We start from the raw sequence: 21,948 nt of genomic DNA, 5'->3' as shown, positions 1-21,948 counted from the left end.
CATTATAGGCGGAGCCACGCCCAAAAAACGTGTTTTTAGGGGGTAGCCAATTTCAATTTGCATCTTCTCCGAGGGGGTTTGTCGAATCTGACAGGGGTTTCGGTATTTGGTTAGCCCAATGGCACCTGCATAGCCCCACGGAGCTCGATTTTTCATTTTCGTCCCAAGGTCAAGGCCACGAACTTAGAAAATTGCGAATTGTGTTTTTAGGGGGTAGCCGATTTCAATTTGCATCTTCTCCTTGGGGGTTTGTTGAATCTGACAGGAGTTTTGGTATTTGGTTAGCCCAATGGCACCTGCATAGCCCCACGGAGCTCGATTTTTCATTTTCGTCCCAAGGTCAAGGTCACAAGGTCACAAACTTAGAAAATCGCATCTTCTCCTTGGGGGTTTGTTGAATCTGACAGGAGTTTTGGTATTTGGTTAGCCCAATGGCACCTGCATAGCCCCACGGAGCTTGATTTTTCATTTTCGTCCAAGGTCAAGGTCACAAGGTCACGAACTTAGAAAATTGGATTTTGACATAAAAATGCATCTTCTCTGAGGGGTTTGTCGAATCTGGCAGTGGTTTCGGTATTTCGTTAGCCCAATGGCACCTGCATAACCCCACGGAGCTTGATTTTTCATTTTCATCCCAAGGTCAAGGTCACAAGGTCACAAACTTAGAAAATTTCGAATTTTGACAAAAATCATACGACCGCCCAAACTTTGAGAGCTCGGATGACAATATTTTTTATGCATAATCTTGAGGTCATTCCCCACCTAAAGTCTTGAAACCATTTTGCTCTATCTCGAACACCTTGCCCGTGGCGCCCCCTTCAAGTTTGTTTTTACGCTGATTTCATCAAAGTATAGATAATCCGATGAGTGCGAAATGCCATATAGCCTATATCACGTTATATTGTTCGTGGAATGTTCCAGAGGAAGTTTTGCACCAAAGGTCATAATCCTTGACCTTTGACCTTTAAAGGTCACAAAGGTCAAATTTTCAAAGTTGTGGGAATCAAACCGGGTTTTCGACCTTCTTCGATGAACTAACTCCAATAAGCTATAGCACGTATCCTGTTTCCTTATTTTAATGTCCACAACATTGTTTTGTGACCTTTAAAGGTTATGCAAAGGTCACATTTTTAAAATTGTTGAACAAAACCGGGTTTTCGACATTTTGCAGCTAATAACCTGTCACTCGTACCACATCATGTTGATCACTTTTCTAACTTGGTCAAACATTATCACATTGTCTCATCCTTGACTTCTGAAACAATCTACATCGTCAAATACCGCTCGTGAACCATCGTCGTCTTCAGACTTGTTGAACATAAAATGTCTTCTAATTCGTCATCGTCACAACTCTCTCTATTATAACGCTCTGCACATTAACATAGAGAGGATTTGTGTCCTCCAACCTTGAACCCCTTGGGCTATGATTTTTCTTTACCCCCTTAAAACCTTCCATTGCAACCCAGAGTACAACCACCAGTTTTTAACTCATTTCCTACAACAGTTCAGGAGTGCATACAAGTCAAATAAATGTACACACATTTCTCATATTATATGTGGTACTGAGTATCATCGTAATTATGAGTACCAAGGGAATCAATCGCAATTGAACAGTTGGGGGGGGCAGGGGATATGGGAGGACAAAGCGAGGAGCCAACACAGCGTGGGGTCTGGGACACTTGGATGAGCCCTGGAAGATTTAGTTTTCTGAGTACTTTATGGCTGATTGTGCTACCTTTTCTGGGGATTTTTTTTTGGGGGGGGTGGTGGAATGGAGGTCAACTTTATTATGTATACAGTCCAAAAATAAGGGAATAGGAATGAACAAACAAACAAAAATTGAAGTAACCAAGAAAGGAACAGCATCAAGTCAAATGACCTAAAACCCAATGAAACAAATGGTGAGAACAGCGGCTGCATATCGCAAAGGACGGTCCAAGCTGCTATGGTTTTTCCAAGATGGAAAAAGCAAATAAAACATGGGAATTCCTCCAGATCTTTTGTAATCAAGTCTAAAGAAACATAACAGACTGAAAATAATGTCTGAAAATGTAAGATCAAGGCAAAAAATATCGAGATGGAAGGCCCGTTGTAATCAGCTCTCCAACCAGGAGTGGTGCCACACGGTACACATTTACTTCGAAAAAAAATTTGCATTTATCCCCCTCCTCCCCCTTCTAATCCCTTTGGGTGGGGGCAAACCAAGCAGCTGCAGCCTTTGTCCTATTAGACCGGTGGAATGGATCCCTTTTGGTGTGATCTGGGGAAGAAATTACTATGTTATCAAACTTTTCTGATTTCTACTCACCAATGTCTCCAATACCACAGAAAAAAAGTCCTGAGCGAATCACTTTGGGGAAAATTTTTGACGGCATTTTGAAATTTTGTCGATATTTTGGCTTTTTTCGCACAACGAGAATAAGGGTTAGAAAAAGGAAAATACCGATTTCTTTTTTTTATTTTTCTGGGATACGAGAGTACTGCAAATTGGCTTATATATTAACCCTCTAGAGCCCCAGGCGTTATTTTTTTTGTTCACCCAGAACATTTCGTGGACTCGAGAGGGTTAAACATAACATGTTTTATCCTACTATGACAAAAGAATTTAGTTCTGACAGAGACGTCATATTAAAAATTGAGGAGGATGGCATCAACTGCGATGAGACAGAAATCATGGGCGAGAAGATTCAAGAGTCACAAGATGGCGTAGCTGTGAAAAATGCACATATAAAGAGATCCGACCACGTTCGGACATTAAATGACCTCCAAGCCGGCATTAAAATTTCCAAGAAGAATATCCAAATTGAGCCATCTGTATTGTTCATGCGCTGCACAGCACTTGCACAGCGAGAGTCTGAGGACATCAAGTTATACTTCATGTATGAACTGTCGGCAATACCTACATCACTATTGAAGGATTATTACATGAGGAAGTCTGACAAAGCAGAATTAGCCAGGGTCATCAAGAAAGATATGACAAATATCAATCTCGAAGCTGCTGGTCCAGTTGGAGATCTACATATTGTGATAGATGGTGGTTGGCTGCTACACCGCATTCGATGGAAGAAGAATACTACCTATCTAGAGGTTGCTGAACTGTACGAATCCTATCTTTCCAATAAGTATGGATTGTGCTGTGTTGTGTTCGATGGATATGAAGGGCCGTCCACAAAAGATCATGAACATTTGAGGCGATCAGGCAAACGGTCAGCTGATATCAGGGTCAGTGATACGTCCAAATTCCACAAGGACCAAGAGACATTTTTCTCAAACACCAATAATAAGACACAATTAATAGAACTCCTTGCAAGTTTCCTGCAGGCAAAAGGGCATACAACCAAATGCAGCGACGGCGATGCGGATACCTTGATCATATCTGCAGCTCTGGACTTTTCACGGAATAACCAATCTGTAGTGGTTGTCGCAGAAGACACATGTTTTCATTTTGCTGATACACCATTGGAAAACGAACATGGCCGATATATTCATGAGAAAAGAAAACAAGACCAGCTCACAGAAGACAGGTGCTGAGGTGTATAGCATTCGAGAAGCACATGAAGTGATGGACCTGACCATCCGTCATAATATTATTTTCATTCATGCTTGGAGTGGCTGCGACACCACATCATCTACCTTTGGACAAGGAAAAACCCACCGACTGAAAGCCTTCCCGAAGTTGGATAGCATTCAACGTCTGTCTGAAGCATTGTCGGATAGAGAGAAAACAGCAGCTGAGGTCAGTACTTTGGGAGTTTCAATCTTCCGTCAACTCTACGGAGCGAAGGGCGAGTCCTTGACAAGTCTAAGACACACGCAGTATCAAGCAATGGTTGCTCGGTGTAATAGAATGGATCCAGAACGACTCCCTCCGACTGAGCGTGCAGCCCATTTCCATAGCCTTCGTGTGCATCTCCAGATGGTTCAGTGGAACGAACTCGACAACAAATGCCTGTATGCGCTGGAATGGAGATGGACTATGGACAAAAACATTATGCCCCCAATTATGACAGACTTAGATGCGGCACCCGCAAATGTACTTAAATTTATTTGTTGTAAATGTAAAGTCAGCACCAAAAGACAGTGTGCTACAAACCAGTGTTCCCGCTACAAAAATGGCTTAAAGTGTGTGGTTGCATGTGGTGGTTGTCGTGGGGAGAGCTGCCACAACAAGTCAGTTGATGTTGTAATTGACAAAGATGAAGATGTTGCATATGAACCTTGAACCAGGCCCATGTAAATGTATGTGTGCGTAACATTTTGTGTTGATTTTGATATATAATTATAATAAAATTTATTGAAGTAGCACAGTAAGGCAACTGTATCTAGGCTGTTGTTTTCTGTACGTTTTTGGTAGTCAAGGTGTTTTGAAAACAACCTGTAAATGCCTAATGTTCGGGCATTATCTATACCAGTGGGTGGCCATCTTGGATTTGTTTTATTATTATAATGTCTTTCTAAAGCGGAGTCCATTTATTTTTCTTGGTTTATCATTCCAACGATGATGCATAGGGTATTAGGAAAAAAACCAGTTCGATCAAGCTACTTTATTGTACTCATGTATATCCATCTTTACCAGGGCGGTCTGGACTCGTGACCGTGCGGCCGCGGAGCTTCGGTTTAACCCGTATATTGGCGGCCATCTTGGATTTTTAATATGACGTCTCTGAAAGAACTAAATTCTTTTGTCATAGTCGGATAAAACATGTTATGTTTAATATATAAGACAATTTGCAGTACTCTAGTATCCCAGTAAAAAATAGAAATCGGTATTTTCCTTTTTCTAACCCTTATTCTCGTTGTGCGAAAAAAGCCGAAATATTGACAAAAATTCAAAATGCCGTCAAAAATTTTCCCCAAAGTGAATCGCTCAGGACTTTTTTTTCGGTGGAATTGGAGACATTGGTGAGTAAAAATCAGAAGAGTTTGATAACAGTAATTTCTTCCCCAGCTTCGACCTATTCCACCGGTCTATATGAATTATGATGGCTCCGTGTTCCATTTGCAAGGTTGTTTGAGATTGGTTAACCAATGACCAAATGAATCAACCAAAGACAGCCACCACATGACATACATTAGTGTAATGATGATACTAGACAAGTCCTCAAAGTGTCAACTCGTGCTCTCACACGTACTATTGAGCGGGATGCAAGATGGAGCAGTTGCATCCAAATACAAGTAATTATGTCCGGGCCGTATGACATTGATGTAAATGCATTGACGTTCCCAAAAGTAAATGCATTGGTGTTGGCAATGATGTTCCCAAAAGCATAGAATCTATTAATATTCCACTTGTGAAGGAATTAATCGCTCATGAAATGTATGAAATCAATTGCAAGGAAAATTGCTTTGTAATCCTCTGTGAGTATACACATTTTTTGTTTTTCAACCAAAAAACAAAGGGGGGGGGTGACAATCGATATGCTGGCAGGTGGGGGGGGTGACGACAATGTTCCCCCAACCCCCACTGATCGACCCCCAATATAATGACAAAGGCTTTGGGGGGCAAAAACTGAGAGTATAGAAGGTATTTAAACCTGGGATCAAAGCATCATGAGGCAAGCGCTCAAAACACAACACCAAACAGACTAAGATAGTGAGAACAGTTAATTGTTTCTTCTTGGCTGAAATAATGACTCCCGAAAAGTTACCCGATATGCAAGTCTGGTTGTCCCATTTAGCTTACCCATCTGAATCAATGGCTTTGAACCCGGGTTGAAATCCACAACTACATATGTATTTGCCTATTGTCTACAAATGCCGTTGTAATCCCTATGCTTTCTCTATCGAGTGCAGCCTGTGGCTGCTGGTTGCATCATTGGTTGGGACGTGGCTATGCCGCTGATGCAGTGTCCCCCTTACCAGTGCACTGGTACTCATTTTGCCGACCTCGGAAGGATGACAGGCTGAGTCAACCTCCTGGTGTATGTTAATTCAGCGGCCAACGGGGCTTGAACTCAGGACCCGAGGATCCCAAGCCGCCACCCTAACCAGTAAGCCAACACCGGGCTGTTGTAATCCCTATTAAAATATACTGATATCTATTAATGTCTCGGTCATAACATCATCCTCAGTGGTGTAATGATTGGATTGTCTGCGCTAAGTATGGGAGGTTAGCTGGTTCAAACCCTGGCCAAGTTGTACCAAATACTTTAACAATGATACTTGCTACTTCCTTGCTTGATGGTCTGTATTTAAAAAGGATAGAACAGAAAAACAACCAAAGTTGGTAACAATAATGCAGGCTTTGATTGGCCTAGTGGCCTCCTCGTGCATCAAAGTTTGTTGGAAAGAAACATGTATTCTTAATGTCCTTGTAATTAACATTAAAGTACACTGATGTCTTGTTCCTGCAGGTGATATATATATGCAAGCTCTTACATGAAACCGAGGCAAATAAAAAAATGAATAAACTTTTTACATCAGCAGTGTATTCAGATGAATACACATTAATTTATAATTATTTGTGTGAACATTTAATTTAAGGATCAATACGTGACTTTCAAAATGATGTATGAACACTAAATGAGGCCTTTTGCGCATGTGTTGTGTGTGTGTGTTTACACTGACTCGATTCGGCTCGCCAGGCACTTTTAACCTGCCGTTGCTGGTGAAAAATTTGAAATTCAAATCGTCTTTTAAACATCATTTTTAACATTTAGACGAAACAGTGACAATTTCAATATGGTTAACCAAAATTGTTCTGTTGCTGAATGCAAATCGGACTCACAGAAATATAGAAATACGAGAAATATTCATTGATGAGAGGTGTCGGGTTCGTACCATTATCTGTGAATACAAGCTAGCTTTGACCGTGGATATAACACATATACACAAACACACACGTGAACAGACGATTCTTCTTTTTGCAATAGATGCAAAAATGTCATAATTTGTCTTGTGGCCATGGAACCAAACAAATATATATATATATATATATATATATATATATATATATATATATATATATATATATATATATATATATATATATATATATATATATATATAACAGTACTCACAAACCATTCAACTCCCACTCCCACCCTTCCTTTCAAACATTATTAATAGCAAATATCATCATTTTAAACTTACCCTGTGCATTCACAAGCCCCAGATATGTTCCTTCCATCAGTCTTCAGAAGCACCTAATCCAGATACAATCCATTTACGGGTAGTGATCCGCCGGGGGTTTGTGTAGCGCACACCAATCCACTCGGGCCTGTGTAGCACATGCCCGTTCACTCGGGCCTTGCACCGACCAACATGTTCGGGAGTTTGTACTACGAGCAGCTGCGCTCATTGCGTGAGCTCAGAAAGTTCTCCAAGTCTTTCATTGTGCAGTGGCACAACCCTTTCTCACAGGTACTTTTCCAAATATTTTCTACCTCTTTTAAAACCATTGTGAGCGATTACAGGTAACAATCCTTAACCAGTACACACAATGTTTTTTTTTTTATTTCGCCCCAAACTCGGCAGTTTCCTGGGGTTTATTTGCATGCGCTGAAAACATTCTGGGGCGGATTATGTCATTTTGAAAGTCGCGTATTGTTGTGTTCTCAATGGCTCTCATCTACAATGGCAAGTCCAAGCCAACTCACTCTCTCTTAACCACCCATAACTGGTGTTGGGGTTAAGATACAGTGCTATAATAGACTGAAGAAGCAATCAATACGACCATATTCCAGCAGAGATGGTTTAATGGTCGTGAAGATCACTATGAGAACAACGCTGTCATCTCGTGGTATCATCAATCAATATCAAATTTTGTGAAAGATTTTGTTATACAATGCTGTATTTGAAACAATTACACACCATTCTATTAAAATTAATGGGATGCACACGATTTTATCAACAATACATAAATGAGCCTTTGTGTACCTCCAATGAATATCTTGGAGAGCCTCGTGTGCCCGAATCACAGTGTGGACTAAACATCTGCAACCAATGTTTGACAAGTTAGAGGTGCGATTCTCATTCATTCCTAAACACAGTATATCCATGAGTTATTTCAGATTTTGTTATTGTTCTTGTTCTTGTTGTTGAGGTTGGTGGTATCATCGAGCACCTAATTCACATTTCAATGCGAAACACACAGACAGAGACATAGTTTACAGAGCATCAGTTCTGTCAAAGTTGTCTCCAGGCTCGGATTACAATCTATTAGTTTAGTTACAATTGAAGCTGGCTAACGGTTACAATCGTGGGCGGGTTGCCACTCTGTTGCAGGATACTAGACTGAGTAAGCAGGAATATGTAATTTGTTCAAGGTGTTGGTGATAAATTCCCTCCTCTTCGAAAAGACATCATGGGGTCTTCACCATCCACCAACTAATGCTCGGAGATGAAACACTCAGCGAACGTGCACAAATTCATGTATGCTGGTGACAGTTTGAGCTGAGATTCAAACCCAGGTTAGACAGCTCAGAGGAGAGTGCACATACCTCGAAGCCATTCTGCCAGCACACGAGTCCTGCCATCAGACTTTAATAAAATGCACCAAAACTAGTGGTCGCTCCACAAAACCTGTTTTCATACTTTGACGTCTCGGGATACCCATTCTGTACATGCACCACACCACGTGACTGTGCATTGAGCACAGCAATTAAAGTCGCGTGTACAGCTGCTTTTATGCACGATTCCACATGCAGAACCCATGCCTCAGAAAACTGCACAGGCATTTACCAAATCACCTAATGACTCCTTGAAGTCTATCACCATATCATGAAGGTTTGATGTGCGATGATTTGTCTGATTGACAACCTGGGGTTGGTGTTCATTGGCGTCTCCCACTTCACAATGGGATTTCCCACGGTTTATGTTGGGGTTTGATGGGATGATTGAAACCATCCTGATGGAGGTGTCTACTCTGTTCAGGCTATTATCATTCCTCATTGGAACTTCCTTGATTCTTTCCTCTTGGACATGACACGAAAAGTAAGCAATAAAGCTGTTTCTTGTCTGTTTATAACATTCACGTGATATGATATACAGGGTGTCTTAATAAAATGTGTGCAGATTTTATATATCGAAAACTATACCGGCTTGTAGTTCTGCACTGTCTTATGGGTAACAGCTAACTGATGACGTGCAGTGCTTCCATCACTTGCTAACGCCACATCCGTGAGTTATTAGTAACACTCAACATTGCCCCTCTATGTGCTGTTTAATTATCTTTTTAGAAATATTAAAATGTGTGTACATTTTATTAAGACAACCTTCAAATATCATATTCATATTATGAGATGTGTTATTCAAATAATACCCAAATGGGGGCAATTCTCACAACATGAAAGGTGTGCCCCAAAACTCTTGAGAGGATAATGTAGATTCATGGTGATGAACTATGGCATCAAAAGCAAATGTATGAAACATTATATTTTATGATAACCTGCCTTCTATAACATATCGAGTTGGTGTATATAGTTTGTACAACAGCATTAGATAGGCACTCACGTATCGTAGTTGTCCCGAAAGCCTTTCGCAAAGGGGTTGTGGTCGATCTTGAGCTGAGTTATCTGTGGAGGCACGGGAGGCACGCTGGGAGGGGGGGGATTGATGAATGGTTTATGTGGATAACTGAAGGGGTAGAGGGTGGTGGGCCATGCTGGGTCAAGGCTTGAGGTTTCATTTGGAATTGCACTGATGGAAGGTCGTACAAAGATGATAAGGACGGGTAAGGATGATGAGGATAGGTAGGTTATAAAAGGAGGAGAAAAGTCATGCTGGGCACGTACATCCGTGTTCTGATAGGCGGTCACAGCAATGAACTGAGTTTCTGGAAACGTAAAGCTCTGCGAGCGACCCTGCACGCCCGCTTGGGCGCTCGAACCGGCAGCGTTGGTTTGGTCCGTGGGGGTAGTCTCCTCCACACCCTCTTCCGCCACCTCGACGATGTGCAATCGCGGCTGGTACTTGTGCAGCGACTGTAGGACAATCATCTGCGGAACACCCGGCCATTCTCCACCCAATGTTCAGGGAACCTTTGTAGATTTTGAAAATTCTTAAAGATCATGTATACATGGAATGACACCGTGTGCTCACCCACTCCCTCCCCCCTCTCTCCCCCAAAATATTCACCACTTCGTTTTGATTCCAATTTTAGAAACCATAAGCAAATGTTATCATCTCACTTGCAGTTTGCGACTATCCCTAAAACACGAGTACTGTACTTGTTACAACAACAGCAACGGTAGCAGCCATTCCGAAGGAGAAGTAAGCCCTCCTGGCTTTTTAAACATTGGTTTTCATAGAAATGTGATATGCGAAAGCATCTGGACCTCATACAGAAATTAAAAAAAAAACAATTAAATTGATAGTCATAGTTTAACTTCAACATGAAGATATATTTTTAAAACTCGTCGAAAAAACAAATTTTCTTGATTGAATTTTCGTTCCAGGCATATTGCAACTATTACACTGTGGACTGTCTGTGTATTCTATCTGATTGCTTGTTGCAGAACCATCATTTTTCGAATCTCATTGGACCATCATCACGATTACACATCGGAACTGGATCTAAGGTCCTCTTTATAGACGGAATCAGAACTACTAAACACTCCTTCCACTTGCGGAGTATGCAGAGCAAACAGCTAATCGATGATGCACGAGGAATTCAACATTATTAAACTATTCCACAAATATATATATATATATATATATATATATATATATATATATATATATATATATATATATATATATATAATGATTACTACAGCTTGTAAATAATCCATCAGTGAATGAGAGTGCGTGATGCAGAGATTGACCTCTCCTGGGGACGACGCCACCGAATGTGGACGGAGGTTGTTTTCACACCTTTCCGTCTGTTTGTTTATTTGTCCGTGAGCAAGATATCTCAAAAAGTTATGGGCGGATTCGTACTAAACTTGGTGGATATGTTGGGTGTATGACAAGGACGAATTGATTTGATTTTAGTGAAGATCCGAATCCGGATCCGGATACGAGAACATTTTTACTTTGATTATATTCACCATTGAGAGATGGGGCCAAAAACGATATATAGCACAATATTTCAAAAAGCTCTGGACGGATTTTGACAAACTTGATGGATGAGTTGTGTACTTGACAAGAACAAGCCGATTCGATTTTGGTTCAGGTCTGGATCCAGATCCAGCCCATCATTGGGATACAAATCATAAACTGTTCGGCCTGGCGGAGGTATGCTCTCCACCGAGTGTTGTTCCAGTTTGTGTATGTTTCTCGGCATAATGATTTTTCTCTACAAAACACTTCCCAGGCCCATGCATTCACTCACTTACATTTCACGACACGTGGTACAGTGATTTTTGCATGTGCATTTACCTGGCAGGTGTTGTTTGATCCTCCCTTGTTGTTGGTGAGCTTTAACTTTCCGAAGGAGATTTCCTGGCGCATCCAGTGCGCCCCAGTGTTGGGGGAGTCTGGGTGCAGGTACACACGGTTTCCTGTGGAGGGTACACGCACGTAGCATACACGACACGTGCAGTCGACCGTGGTGAGCTCTGTCCGAGCGCACCGTGAGCGCACGATTCGGGAGCGATGTTGAAAACCATTTCATGCGCACTAGACGTGAGCAAAGTAAAAAAATAATAATAATAATAAAATCCATCTCTTATCATAGCCACAAGAAAGCGAGAATCCGCGTGTTTTACACACTAAAAGTATAAATCCAATGTGTTACATCAAAAGCAAGAGTTGGGCGTGCAGGTGGGGGACCAAAGTGGGCAGGCGATTACACACTTCATAGAAAAAGGAACTGAGACGAGCCAGCGTTTAAAGCACGTGTTTGTAAAATAATTTGATGAGTCGTTAACTTTATCACCCGTGTGAAACTTTCAAACCAGAGCTGTCTCAAACATGAAAGCGTTTTTGCGACATCGCTCTGCGTGCGGTGACGCCACAGCCCAAATTCCCGCGTTTATTTTTTTTCAACGCGCACGTATTCGCTCCCTATATTTCTCTTTGTCAAGCAAAATGTCACCTCCCTCCTTTCCTTACACACAAGCTCATGTCATTGCTGGTAAGGCGTGGAAATCTCGGCGAGAAGGCACGCGATTCGTGTCCAACCGCGTGTCTACCTGTATTACATCGCAGGCTCATGGCGGGCTAGAACGCAGCACATGCAATCTGTGGAGACACAGGTGCGCCTTCAAGGAGTGTCACTTCACGGAAAGTATTTTTGTCTGCATCTTTGTATCTAACTGACCTTGTACGTTTGTGTCCGCCTTCCCGCACGGCACCCATTTTCCACCTTGAAAGCGCCAATGGTTCGGGTCTGCGAGGACAACGTCCACGAAGATGTTGTAATGGGCAGTCGGATCCAGTCCCGACACTGTGAAGCTCAAGAAGGGGAACATCCTCCTGCACCCGAGGACGGTCACGTGAGAAGGTGCACACGAGCCGACTCAGAGGATGGAAATGTTCAACACACAACACAGACCGTCTATTATGCTTGTAAATCTTGTTCCTCTGGTGTGGACAAGGGACATGGATGTGAGATGTAGACGTGGGACATGTGTGTGTATATATATATATATATATATATATATATATATATATATATATATATATATATATATATATATATATATATATATATATATATATATATATATATATATATATATATGACAGCAATAACCCAATGCGGCATTGCTCAAAAAATTCTCGGAACAAGATTGTTTCGATAGTCGAAAATAAATAAATAAAAAAGCGATTTTATATGTATTAATCAATAATCAATTATATCTGATTACCAAGAAAATACGTCATTTCATTTATTTCTATACACACGCCTCGTTCAACCTTCACTTTCTGTGTGTTGAACTGGACTGTACCGTTAGTACCCCGGGTTCGTCGAACATCCCACGTATGACATGAATAAAGTTCGTGGGTTTGGACGTTCAGCACATGTCTATAGTGCTGCCTTAATTACACACTACACTACAGAGTGACTTAGTTAACTAATGCACTTCCTCATCGATAGAGAAAGCTCACTGTCGAACTTTACTCGATTTTCGGTCGGAGATCGAAAAATATCTCTCAAAGAAATCACAATCCTCAATATGATTCGCATGAAAATGCCTCTTTGGATTATTCGGATGACCAAGATTATTAGTTATATTAAAAACGTCCGTTTCAAGAAAATGAACAAAATGAAGGATAAATTTACACGTTGTAATTCTGGGAAACACTATTTAAAATGCAAGCACATGCACCGTTTAATACGCAACAGATGGGAATGGAAAACGTAATTCTTGCACCTACGTACAGGTAAACCTGGTATAACACATGAATAAAAGAACAAACACATTATTGTAATCGAAAAATGATTTTTGGGACAAGATCGAAAATGTTTTGATTTATTTTTCCCTCCGATCAAATTTATTCTTTCAAACATTTCATTTGTGAAACGGAATCTTCAACAAGGAACGATAAATACAATATTTGTTTCGTTGCAACAGTGGTGTAATCAGGTTTGGTTATTATTTTATAACTATTATTCAAACATTCTCCTGCACCCAGGGACTATATATACATATCGATGTGTGTATGTACGTACATATATATATATATATATATATATATATATATATATATATATATATATATATATATATATATATATATATATATATATATATATATATATATATATATCTCGGTGTATGCCCCGGTTAGAATAGGTGTGCCATATCCCTGTGTCATAAGAGTCGACCAGGGTTGCATCAGGAAGGGCATCCGGCGTAAAACCTGTGCCAAATCATTTTGCAGATCATAACGGATGATCCGCTGTGGCGACCCCCTAATGGGAGCAGGCGAAAGAAGAACATATATATATATATATATATATATATATATATATATATATATATATATATATATATATATATATATATATATATATACACATATATACATATATATATACATACATACATATACATATACATATATATATATATATACACATATACATATACATATATACATATACATATATACATATACATATATACATATACATATATACATATACATATATACATATATACATATACATATATACATATACATATATACATATATACATATATATATATATATATATATATATATATACACATACATATACATATACATATACATATATACATAAATATATATACATATATATATACATATACATATACATATACATATATACATATATATATATATATATATATATATATATATATATATATATATATATATACATATATACAGACACATACACATACATACATATACAAGATGTCGCAAAATAAGATGTCGCAAAGTGAGCAATTGATGATCACTGACCCAGAACGAGGCGAAAAGTTGTAAAGATGCTACCAAACAGATGGGCGTGTAACAAGTGTCGACGAGATGAAGAACACGATCCAGATCCTCGCGATGCGAACACGCGATCCGAATGCAAATCACACTCCGTTTACATCTGATGCCGCGGCAGAGGAGTGAACCTGCGGCCCAAAAGCACCTGCGGAGGTGACGTCACTTACCTGCCCTGTTTTGTGATGATCATCTCGGTCTGGTGCCGGTGGAACTTGAGCCAGAGCGCGCGGTTGCACAGATACACGTGCGCCTTCCCAGGCACGAGACCCGCCGTTCCGGGAGCCAGCTGGTAGAATGAGCCCCCCTGGTGGTACCCGTGGCCATACTGTTGTGGGTACGAGTAGCCGGCGAACGGCTGAGAGTTGGGCGAGGCAGCGATGAAAGTGCCGTACGGGCCTCCGGGCAGGACGGACTGTGCGGGCACGTATCGCCCGGAGCTTCCCACGGTGAAGGCGGCGTGGCCCGGAACCTGCTGGCCCGCGTACGGGAACATGACGCCGGGCGCGGAGGGCTGTCCGTTCACGGCAGGTGCGAATTTGTCCGCCTGTTCGTCAAAGGAAATCCGAGCGTCGCCCGTCTCTCCCAGCAAGTACACGGAGCTCTTAGTCCGCAGCACTTCGTCGTGCGCTTCCTTGGGAGCCGCAAACGAGAAAGCCCCCCCAGCGGAGGCACCGCTGAAGCCGCAGAGCTTGTGCAGCGAACCAGCCCGAAAAGAGCTCTCGGGCTGAGCACTCACGTCATCTTGGAAGGAAAGTTCCACCTCGAAGCCGGGCTGCTGGTAGAGGCGGTTCGCGAAACTCTGGAAGCTTGGAGAGAGCTTCATGGAAGGGGTGGCGACGCACATATGGGCCAGCTGCATCGTGTTCGTGAGTGCGCGTACGAGCCAGCAGGGGTCCCCGCAAGCGGACGCGCGTAACAGATTTAAACCCCCGCCCCCTCCTCTCGCATTCTCTCTCTGTACCCTGCCAGGAGCCCGCGCTCGCACGATTGGTCATTTGGCATCACTTTTGATCCGGTACCCACACCATCCGGAACCTCCCCGGCACGGACGATGCATTGCGAGCCAAAGGGCAATGCATCCGAGAGTGTCGACATGAGCCACTGAAAAGCCGTATTAACAGCGCTTTAAGTGACACAGACGAACAGGGACTGCGACCTTTGCGGAAAGCTCCATCACACGAATGGTATTCATCGCGATACCCAACATCGCTCCGGTCTTAATATTGAAACGAAACGATTTCGCCAGCAGCGCACCTGCCACGGGCCCGTTACGCACGGTGCGCGTCGCCGGTCCTGGCGCTGCCAAAACTGACTCGAATCAAAAGGAAGCCACAACAGGCCACGCGAAGAAATCCCAACAAGTGAAACGTCGGGAGAGGAAAAAATGAACGAAAACGCGTTTCATTTTGCGCGAACGACGTCCAGAAATCACATCTGTCGGTCTTCAAGTTCAAATCGAGTCAAGGTCGTTTCATGGCTCAATACACACAGACATGGAATGAGGAATACAATTATATATATATATATATATATATATATATATATATATATATATATATATATATATATATATATTTCAAAAGAAAGTGCAGTAAAAACTTAAAACCTCTTGTGCAAAAAAATGAGTCTTTCAAAGAAAAGTACTTATTGTCAAAGACAACAAAGACATGGTGGCTATCTCAATTGAGTGAGTCAATTATACCAAAAAGTATGAACAAGTCTTCCTTTTAATTTTAAGATGAACAAACACATGAAACGTATTTTGTTTAATGCACTGTTACTTTTGAAACACACACACGCACGCACGCACGCACACCTTTTGGATCGTACAATTGTATATTTCTTCAGAAAAAAGTTTGTCAAACATTTTCTTCTCCATTGTACAAGGTGGGGACAAAGACTATTTGCATGAAGGTAATTTTCTGAAACACCATTTTACCTCTGCCACCGAAGATGGACGGAGGTTGTGTTTTCACCCCTGTCTGTTTGCAGGATATCTCAAAAAAGTTGTGGACGGATTCAGCCGAAAAACTTGGTGGACAGGTTGGCTTTGTCACAGGGTCGAAGTGATTCGATTTTGGTGAAGATTCAGATGCGGATCCGAGAAATAAAAATTTTAAAGCGATTCTTCATCATTGAGAGATGGGACCAAAAACGATATTTATCATGACACTCAAAAAGTTGTGGATGAGTTATGACAAAACTCGGTGGATTAGTTGGTTAGGTGACAAGAACAAGCCAATTAGATTTTGGTTAAGGTCCGGCTCCAGATCCGACCCATCAGTGGGATACAAAACGCAAACTGTTCAGCCTGGCGTAGGTCTGCGCTCTACCGAGTGCCCCAGTTTTTTCTATTTTGCAGGTGACACATGCAAGTGAATTTATGATCGAAGAAAGACTTATTGCCAATGTGTGGGTTCATGATGGTGAGAGAGAGCAGATAAGTACAATATTTTCGCAAAGGTTTATGAAGCCTGCTCGCTCACATGAAGCATTCCGGACACGGGAGAAACGGCTTTCTTTCTCATCAGGGACAAAAAGGGATTTTGCTCATCCAGCATCACGTTGGGATCACCTGGACATTGTTGAAGCATCCCTTTCAAGATGGTTCCAGAAATCAACGAGAAAAGGATCTTCAGAATTATTCTCCGTTCAACGTTAAGGAAAATAATGCAAAAGGATCTTGGGTTGATTGAACAGTTAAGGTGGCTGGCTTGAGATCTCAGGACCTTGAGTTTGAGCCCCTCTCATGACGTTGAATTAACACCAGTTGGGTTGACTCAGCCCGTCATCCATCTGAGGTCGGCAAAATGCGTTCCAGCTTACTGGTAAGAGGGGGGCACTGCATCAGCGGTACAGCTGCACCATTAAATGACGCAACCTGCAGCTATAGGCTGCATACGAAACAACATAATGAACAAGGAAAAGAACAATAAGAGATTGCAAACCCTCACCAGGACTTGTTTTGAGTGGTGCATTTTATAGGTTTTCAGGTAAATCCAATATGGCTGCCAATCCATGTGACCTATGATGTCATAAGTGTGACTTTTGTTCCTCAAGGATAGGCGGTCATATGTGAGAAGTTTTACCTCGATATTTTCAGGCATATCAGAGATTTTTGAAGGTTTAAAAAAAAACAATGTGGCTGCCGAATCACGTGACCGATGACGGCATCAAAAACATTTTTGTGGACCTTTTTATCCCGAGATGACCGTCAAAATTTTTATACTGAACGGATGTAGCGTTCCACACATGAAAATATGTCCTAACAAAAAAAAAAGCACCGATGACATCATAAAAAATACCACACTCATTCCCCATAAAGAGTGCTTACGATGGGCCACTTGTACACCCATGGCTTGGGGAACACTTGCGTGAAGTTTCCCCTCAATTTGTCCAGCCGTTCTGGAGAAGATTTTTATAGGTTTTATGGTAAATCCAATATGGCTGCCAAATCATGTGACCGATGACATATGCATGAACCTTTTGTTCCTCATGGACAGGTGGTCATATGTGTAAAGTTTCACCTCGATCTGTTAAGCCACTTTAGAGAAGAAGATTTTTAAAAGTTATTATTTTTTTTAACAATATGGCTGCCGATTCACGTGACCGATGCCATCATGAATTTTTTTTTCTGTGGACCATTTTATCCTGAGATGACTCTCAAAAAAAATTCATACTGAAAGGATGTGGCGTTCTACATATGCAATCATGACGTCATCATGAAGGCACCTATGACATCATAAAAAATATACTCATTCCCCATGAGTACTTGCCATGTGCCAAGTTTCAATTTTTTCCTTTTTGCGGTTTCAGAGATACAGAGGTCCAAAGTTTTTATGTTTTTCCAACATGGCTTCCACACCACGTGACCCATGATGTCACAATTATCATTGAAACATTCTACATGAGTCGTTGCACCAATGGTGAAAAATTCGTCTCAATCCGACAAGCGGTTGCGGAGAAAAACACCCAAGTTCTGTGCAAACAAACAAACGGACCCAAATGCAATACCCTCTCTGAATCCTTCGGCGAGGGTAAAAAGGATCTTGGGTTGAAGGCATTTAAGCCTGGACACATCAATGAACTCGGTGATCAGGACTTGGATGCACGTGAAGCTGCTTGCGAAACACTCTTGGGGCATTTTCCACTCGTGAAACACAATGGAACGTTGGAGGGCAACACACAGATGTGCAATAACTTCACAACAAAGACTTCGTGCCCACCCTGTACAAGTTTCGTTTAGTCGACGTGCAAGCACGAGTATGAACCATGAACACATCGACGAAAAGTCCGATTAATCCGAAAACAAAATTGCGAAACCACGTATAAGGGCTCTTCATCGACTACTGTCCTACGAGTAATTAGGACCCCCAATATTCTTCATTCTGCAACACAAGGCAGTGGGGTAGTATCATTGGCTGGGGGCATGGCCGTGCCACCGATGCCAGGCCCTGTGTTGGATAGCGTAGGAATTTGTATTTCGTTCATGGTGCCGGAGATAGCTCGCCTTCTTTTCGTGGGATCTTTAAGTTCGATTAACTAATGCCAATTTGACAGGACATCCATTTTAACGTCCATCCGAGGTATGACACACACATTGATACATCACTTGCCTGTGAAGCACCGAGAAGACAGTTTACAGCTGGATTGGCATTCAACCTCAAGCAAGACAGCTTAGAGGCGAGTGTATGTTCTTCGAGGCCATCCTGCCAGCTCATCCCCGATTCTTCCCACATTAATGTGGGGTCGTCTACCCATCTGCCAAAATTAGTTGGTAGGTGTTTAAGAGCCCCTGGTGTCCTTCGCGAAGTCAGTGAGCTATCACTGGCATCATGGCTAAATTACAAACTCCTGTCCTAACTACCACAAATAAGGCAATGCCAAACTTCCCAGTGTAATCTTTTCTGTGAGGCTGATATACCAGGACTAAGTCTGCCTTCAAGCAGAGAACCAGGATTTGATGCAGATTAGCTATTGTGGGGCCGCATGAGAACGTTCGTGGCCCATGCCTTGCATGAACCGGCTGGCCAGGCCTGACTGACATTCGACTGAAGGTGCAAGGAAATAGTAATGTTTTTTTCAGGGGGCTGGTGATAACTTGCCTACTCTTTGCTAAAGGCACCATGGTACCTTGAGCATCCACCAATGCCCAGTGCTGGAAGATGGGCCCTCTGGCAGGTGAAACACCAGGGTGATAGTTTATAGCTGGGTTGAGATTCAAACTCAGGCTCGAAACCTCAAAAGCGAGTGGGGATACTTCTAATGGTTGCCAATCCAGCAGCAGGAGCTTCACACACAGACGCGTGCACACGCGCACACACACACACACACACACACACCAAAAACAAATTGTACATTCAAAGCACAACGCGCGACTCATCATTATGTTGCTCCAGTTCATCGACAAAATGTCCAAATATCTTCGTTGTGCTGCTGATCGATGTGTTGTTGACTGGTTGTCGTAAAACTATCGTGAACTTGTATCCGTCAAATAAATTTGCTTCGAACCTTCGTCCCCGAGGATGTGGAACGTATGTTGACATTTCTTCATCAGTCCCCTTGTGACACTTTCAGAGACACCGAGGTGGATAAATTATTTTTTCCATGGCCAACACACACAATAAATAAACCAATAACCAAATGAATCGCTCTTAAAAGTCTCACTCCCCCCTTTGTGAAATACACTCAAGAAAATGGTCATTCACGGTTAAAATACGAATACCAATGTGAGCAAATTTATTTACAGTGAGATATCAAGCAGTGTAAATGGGTACCAAAAGGAATACCCACCGAGGAGTGCCAGATGACTTGTCACCCGCAGTTTCGGCAGGAATTTGCCATTCGTTCAGGGTGCCGGCCCACAATGGTCTACTCTGTGCAAAAACCACAGTGGGATCTTTAACATCCATCAACGAATGCTAGCAGAAAGGACACTTGGCCTAACGTCCATCCGAGGGACGGCCCCATCTGCGAAAAACAAATCCGACGGTTTACAGTGGGGTTGGAAAAAGAACTGAACAGGTAAATATGTGCCTTCAAATATGTGAAAAGGTAAATTTGCACTTCAACACAAATTGTGCTTGGAGAAAGTACAAATGGCAATCCCTGCAAATGTTCCTTTATCAGATAAGGGCCATTAGTGCAAAGAGGTATGAAAAAAAAACCCCATGTACAGCAGGATGAAGTAATCTGTGATGACAGCTCAAGATGTAATCTGAAATATTGAACAAGAAGATGTAATCTGTGATTATAGAGTAGAATAAGATGTAATCTGTGATTATAGAGTAGAATAAGAAGATGTAATCTGTGATTATAGAGTAGGACGATGTAATCTGTGAATATCTAGTTTGGATGAGATAATCTGCAATACAGAGCAAGACGACAATATGACATAGCGCAAGATGATGTAATTGGTAACTGCAAGATGCAATCTGTAATATAGAGTAAGAAGATGTAAACCTGGAAATAGGGAAAGCCATTACTGGTCACTTTATAACGAAAATATATGTTATTTTACTCGTTCTTTACATCCCTCTATCTTCGTACCACCCCCCCCCCCTCCGCCCAAGGAAAAGCCCTTGGGTGAATTAAGACATTATGTCCTCGAAAAGCAACTCGTAGGAAGAGAGCTTAGTGAGTTGTGTTAAACTTCCTTCAAGCAAAATAAAAACACATCTCATCTTCATCCTTCAACCCGTAGTTGCTGGTATAGTTTTCACGCCAAAATAACACATTCTTTTTTTAAGGAAAAACAAACAAAGGACCAACATGGCGTTTCAGAACCGCGTTGTCACGTACAAAATGCGTTACCAAACAATTCCCTGAGTGAAACGGAAACTCTGCACTTTTGCATCGTGACGAGTTGGGTTAGTCGGGACGGACGTTTGCGCTCTTGGTCGCAAACTCAAATGGAGTAGGTGTCGGGTCCTCAATCATGTCTTGCACATACAGGAGCAAGGCAGAGGGTGGTGTAGGGGTGTGGGTGAAGAGTCAGAATCACGATGCTCCGGGGGCTCCACACAGGTCAACTCACAATTGCAGATCTCCATTTGCGACCGGGAATGCATTTGCCCTTCACCACCTCCCAAATAAGTCCCCAAGCCGGGCGCACAATCGCGCGCCACTCACGCCTTTCACATTCAAATCCCTCTCCCGTGATTGCGCCGACGATGCCGGGCCGTCCCGGTGGGTTCGCTCCCCCGGCAGGGGAAACGCGGCAATTATTTTTCTGTCTGAGAGCGCTTGTGATGTAGTCCGCTCTGACAGCTCGGCCCGCGCTGCCTGCATCATTAGCCGCTGCTAATAATCTCGCCGTGTAATAAGCCTTCACAACGCGTAACGTCAAAGCCTGTAGCTGTGAAGTGTAAACGGCCGGCTTTCACGGCCCTCGTCAGACAAACGCCAGACCTTTGTGAGTATTAATCAGCTCATTATCGAGCTTTGTTCCAAAAAGCCTTTCCAATCAAGGAGGTGGAGATGCGTACACAGCGTTACAAGGCTACGTGGATCGCGCCCTCACCGCAACGGCCAAATCCCCCTGAAAGGCGAGCAACAACACCAAAAATAAAT

The 21,948-nt window shown here is 42.2% G+C and overlaps 1 protein-coding gene across 6 annotated transcripts in view; it reads right to left on the bottom strand.

Annotated features, from left to right (window-relative positions):
- Positions 1-21,812, bottom strand: part of LOC147021605 (T-box brain protein 1-like) — an 89,617-nt gene extending 67,805 nt beyond the window's left edge. The window contains exons 1-6 of one of the 6 annotated variants that reach the window (XM_085891732.1): positions 14,544-15,321; positions 12,206-12,360; positions 11,323-11,444; positions 9,735-9,938; positions 9,454-9,515; positions 7,879-7,935 (exon numbers count right to left, since the gene is read on the bottom strand). In XM_085891732.1, coding sequence (XP_085747858.1) covers positions 7,879-7,935; positions 9,454-9,515; positions 9,735-9,938; positions 11,323-11,444; positions 12,206-12,360; positions 14,544-15,235 — 1,292 coding nt within the window. In that variant the 5' untranslated portion in view covers positions 15,236-15,321. Of the gene's footprint in view, positions 1-7,878; positions 7,936-9,453; positions 9,939-11,322; positions 11,445-12,205; positions 12,361-14,543; positions 15,329-20,169 lie in introns of those variants that run through there. The other 5 variants (XM_085891734.1, XM_085891731.1, XM_085891729.1 and 2 more) reach the window with 5 other exon arrangements.
- Between the last annotated feature and the right edge of the window lie 136 nt (positions 21,813-21,948).

Source organism: Eptatretus burgeri, chromosome 8 (genome assembly GCF_056783735.1).
Source record: "Eptatretus burgeri isolate ZD-2024b chromosome 8, Ebu_testis_v1, whole genome shotgun sequence".
In the NCBI taxonomy this organism is placed as follows: domain Eukaryota; kingdom Metazoa; phylum Chordata; class Myxini; order Myxiniformes; family Myxinidae; genus Eptatretus; species Eptatretus burgeri.
Note: the sequence above shows the minus strand (reverse complement) of the source record. Positions and strands in the feature narration are given on the sequence as shown.